Source organism: Eleutherodactylus coqui, chromosome 10, assembly GCF_035609145.1.
Source record: "Eleutherodactylus coqui strain aEleCoq1 chromosome 10, aEleCoq1.hap1, whole genome shotgun sequence".
Classification (NCBI taxonomy): domain Eukaryota; kingdom Metazoa; phylum Chordata; class Amphibia; order Anura; family Eleutherodactylidae; genus Eleutherodactylus; species Eleutherodactylus coqui.
The window spans coordinates 18,639,656-18,643,709 of record NC_089846.1 but is presented as its reverse complement, the minus strand read 5'-3'; the positions used below and the strand labels follow the sequence as shown (position 1 = coordinate 18,643,709).

The 4,054-nt window shown below is 55.8% G+C and overlaps 1 protein-coding gene across 1 annotated transcript in view; it reads right to left on the bottom strand.

Annotated features, from left to right (window-relative positions):
- The window catches only part of LOC136580129 (uncharacterized), an 18,413-nt gene extending 18,391 nt beyond the window's left edge, over window positions 1-22 (bottom strand). Inside the window, exon 1 of the mRNA XM_066580436.1 lies at window positions 1-22. This exon is cut by the window's left edge and continues 56 nt beyond it. Within this exon, the coding sequence (XP_066436533.1) occupies window positions 1-10 (10 nt within the window). The 5' untranslated portion in view covers window positions 11-22.
- Between the last annotated feature and the right edge of the window lie 4,032 nt (window positions 23-4,054).

The following is a 4,054-nucleotide window of genomic DNA, read 5'->3' as shown; positions in this document are numbered from 1 at the left end:
GCGCCGCCATTCAGCGTCCCTCGTTACTAAGGAAACTAGGCAAAGCGAATCAACCCCCGCTATCAGCCTGCGAGTGCAGAGCGCATCGATGGAGAGCAGCCTACAGCCAGCTGCTGGGTTACTACAGGAGTATATACAGGGAGTGGGGGTTGTATATACAGAGCTTGGGGGGGGCTGTTGCAAAAAAAGTAAGTGAACCCTTTGTCACCAGTCACTTTACAGACAAACAGTGTAACTAATCACACACAGCCGGACCCTGCATGGTTTTTATAGAGAACATTGAGTATTCATCTATAGCGTAGGGAGAAAAAGTAAGTGAACCCTTGAATTTAATAACCTGTAGATCCCCTTTAGCAGTAATAACCTCCACCAAATGTTTCCTGCAGCTCCAAAGAATTGCACAGCATTGAACCAGAACTCTGGACCATTTTTCCCTGCAAATGTCTTTTAGGCCTCATGCCCACGGGCTTAAAATCCGTAGCGTTTCTCCCGCACGCGGATCCGCGCCCCATAGGGATGCATTGGACACCCGCAGGTAGTTAAATACCTGCGGATGTCATTTTTCCCATCAGGCGCGGATCCGCGTGCGGTTAAAAATGGACATGCTCCATTTTCGTGCGGGTCTCCCGCGGGCTTCTATTGGAGCCTATGGAAGCCGTCCGAATCCGCAGGAGACCCGGACCTGAATTAAACTCGCCTGCTCCGGACTATGCGGTTCTTCCCTTCTTCGCGGCCGGATCTTCTTTCTTCTGCTCGGCGCATGCACGCGGCACGCTGCCGGGCCGAAGGAAGAAGATCCGACCGCGAAGCAAGGAAGATCCGCACCGTCCGGAGCAGGTGAGTTTATTCTGATTTTCAGCCTCATGTCCGCGGGGCAGGAGGGACCCGCTACGGATTCTACATGAAGAATCCGCGGCGGGCCTGATTTTCCCCGTGGACATGAGGCCTTAGTTCATCAGTATTTCTGGGATGCTTTGAGTGCACAGCCTTCTTCAGGTCAGCCACAGCATCGGTTTCAGTCAGGACTCTGACTTGGCCATTTCAACACACAGATCATCAGTTTTTCTTGTCTGTATCATTGGGGGACACAACAAAGACCTTGGGTAAAGCTTCTGCCACTAGGAGGCGGGGGGCAGGACTCTCCCTGTTAACCCACCGAGGAGGGCGAACAGAGGAAAACTTAACCCTCTGTTGTCTGCCCGGTCCCCTCAGAAGACAAGGAGGCGTACTCGGCCCCCAAACTGAGTGTGACCCGCAAGCCATAGTGCCCCCCTTTCTCGTAGTCCGGCATTCCCTGCCCCATCAAAGGCAGGAGATGGTGGGGAGAAGCTCTGCTGGAGCCAGGAGACCACCCTACCTTGGTCAAGAGGTGAGTATGCGGTTTTATTTTGTTAGTCCGCCGCCGTGGGGACGGTAGCGGTTTGTGCCGCCTGCGGCTTGTTTTTTTGTCACTTGCGCTACTTGTAATATGCTGCCGCGTTCTGTGTTTGGCCGCCCGCGGTTTTTGTGTTTGGCTGCCCGTGGTTTTGCCATTTGCAGTGAGACCACCCGCGACTCCTAATGTGCCTGCGGCTCTTGATGTGCCGCCCGCGGCTTCGGCAAGGCTGCCTGCGTTTTTCTTATGTTCCACCGGGGCTGTCTTGCTGCCCGTGGCTCCGGTGGGGACCTGGCGGCTTCTTCGTGGGGGCCGCCTGCGGCCTCTTATGTGCCGCCCGCGGCTCCGGGGGTGGGTGTTGTGGCTGGCTGCGCGCGCCCAGCATAGCAGCCATGCGGATCTTGCCTAGGACTTCCGTGCATGGGGGATATGATCCCGCTGCGCTGCCCTCTTTGCGCAGGCCGCGGTCATCCCTGTAGGCTGGGCTCTGGCGCCCATGGCATCAGGTAGTGCCGTCCGCGGCCCCGATTGGTCCGCCTGAGGCTCCTGCTGTGCCGCCGCGGCCCGGCAGGCCGCCGGTGGGGCCGCCCGCGGCTCCGATAGGCCACCGGTGGGGCCACCAGCGGCTCCGGTAGGCCGCCGGTGGGGCCGCCCGCGGCTCCGGTAGGCCGCGGTGGGGCCGCCCGCGGCTCCGGTAGGCCGCCGGTGGGGCCGCCCGCGGCTCCGGTAGGCCGCCGGTGGGGCTGCCTGCGGCTCCGGTAGGCCACCAGTGGGTCCGTCCACGGCTCCGGTAGACCACCTGCGGCTTTTCATGTGCGCGTGCCGGCAGTGCCGACCGCAGCCCCGGGGCGCCGCCTGCGGATTCTTATGTGCCTCCACGTCTTGTAGCGCGGGCTGCTCCGCCAAGTAACTGTCACACGGCTCAGACTTAGGTCTTCCGTGAGCGGGGAATATGATCCCGCTGTGCGGTCCTCCTGGACAGGCACACGGTCGCTCCGGTGTGCCGCTGTATGTTTTTGCTGAGCAATAGCTCAGTGTGTGATCACGGCCCTGACGGCCGCTGTGTGGCTTTTTTCTGTGGAGGCCAAGTGTCGCCGAGCGGTCAGTTAGTTTCCCGCCGCAAGAACACAGGAGTTTTCCCGCTGCGCGGTCACGTGGTTCGCGTGCCCTTGCCCTCTTTCCTGCACGTTTTTTTTCCTTGTGTCGTAGCAGCACCTCTTGCTGCATCTACAGGACTCTGCTGCTGTGCAACCATTGATTTGCCCTGCGCACGGCTATGTTCTCTAGTGCGGGCGCAGTTAGAGGCGACCGCAGTATCAGTCGCTACGCAGCTGGTGCTTCTCGGTCATATTCGCCTGCAGCGCCGTTGCGGCCTGTGTGCGTCACCGCCAGGCAGGTTGACGCCGCTGCCCAGCGTGTGTACCCCAACGTGTATGCAGATACTGTGCGGACTCCTGCAGTACCTTCTGTACTCACACAGGGAGTCTCTGGATCTGTAAGGAGAATTTATGTGTTTATCAAAGAGAAGATGATCCCAGATCTCGTGCAGAAGTCTGGACCCAGGAGAAATACAAATCACACCAGCCTGTGCGGTATCAGATGATTTCTACTTTATTCTAAGGTGTATTTGGTTTATATACCATAAATGACATCACAGGAAAAGTACATACCTCCAAATAATACATAATAGGCTGAAACTAAAATGATTAACATAAGTTACACCTTTTGAGGTGTTACTATAACATACAATGAAACCGTTAGGAGTTCAGTGAAAAGGAATGCAAGGGGGGTCTGGGGGTCTTATCTCCTGTCTGTCCCAGTACCATTCGCTATAGAAATCTTTCGTTTAACCCCTTCACTAGTTATACTAGCATCATGCTATACGGTATCTTTCTAGTCTACAATCCAATAAAAGAACAATTAACTGATACATTGATCTACAATTTTCTTAACAGGATCGCCCCCCATGTCTGCTCCGGACCGGGTTGAGCCTTGCCTTGGCAGCTCCCCTATTGCCCCTCCTGCAGTTCCCTGCAGCCAGCGTACCGCAGTGCCCGTGTCCAGGAGGATACGCGGACGGGGCCGTCCAGAGCCACATACCAAGTCGCTCTCGCTACAGTACGAGATGCATCCAGCAAAGGATATCTCGCCTTACTGACAACAGCGGCCAAACTCATGGTCAGCTTTACCTGGACTCGCTGAGTCCTGTAGCACCTTCCATAAACAAGGAGTGCTCATACAGGGAGTCCCCGGACTCATGGCTCCTCGTGTCTGCCCCGGGCCAGATCGAACATTGGCTGATTACTAGCTCCTATGTTATCGTCAGCCAACCTACCGCAGTGTCCACATCCAGGATGACACGCGGATGGGCCGGCCAGAGGCTACGAGACTATAGCCCTATGAACATAGTTCGTAAGGCCGAATGAAGACAATGTCCATCTAGTCCAGCCTGTTATCCTCCTATGTTGTTGATCCAAAGGAAGGCAAAAAACCCCAAGAGCAGGAGCCAATTAGCCTTTTGGGGGAAAAATTCCTTCCCGACTCCCTAATGGCAATCAGACTGTTCCCTGGATCAACTCCTAATATTTCCTAGCTGCCTGTATACCCGGATTAACAATTGACCTAAGATTTATATCCTGTAATATCCTTCCTCTCCAGAAAGACATCAAGTCCCCTTTT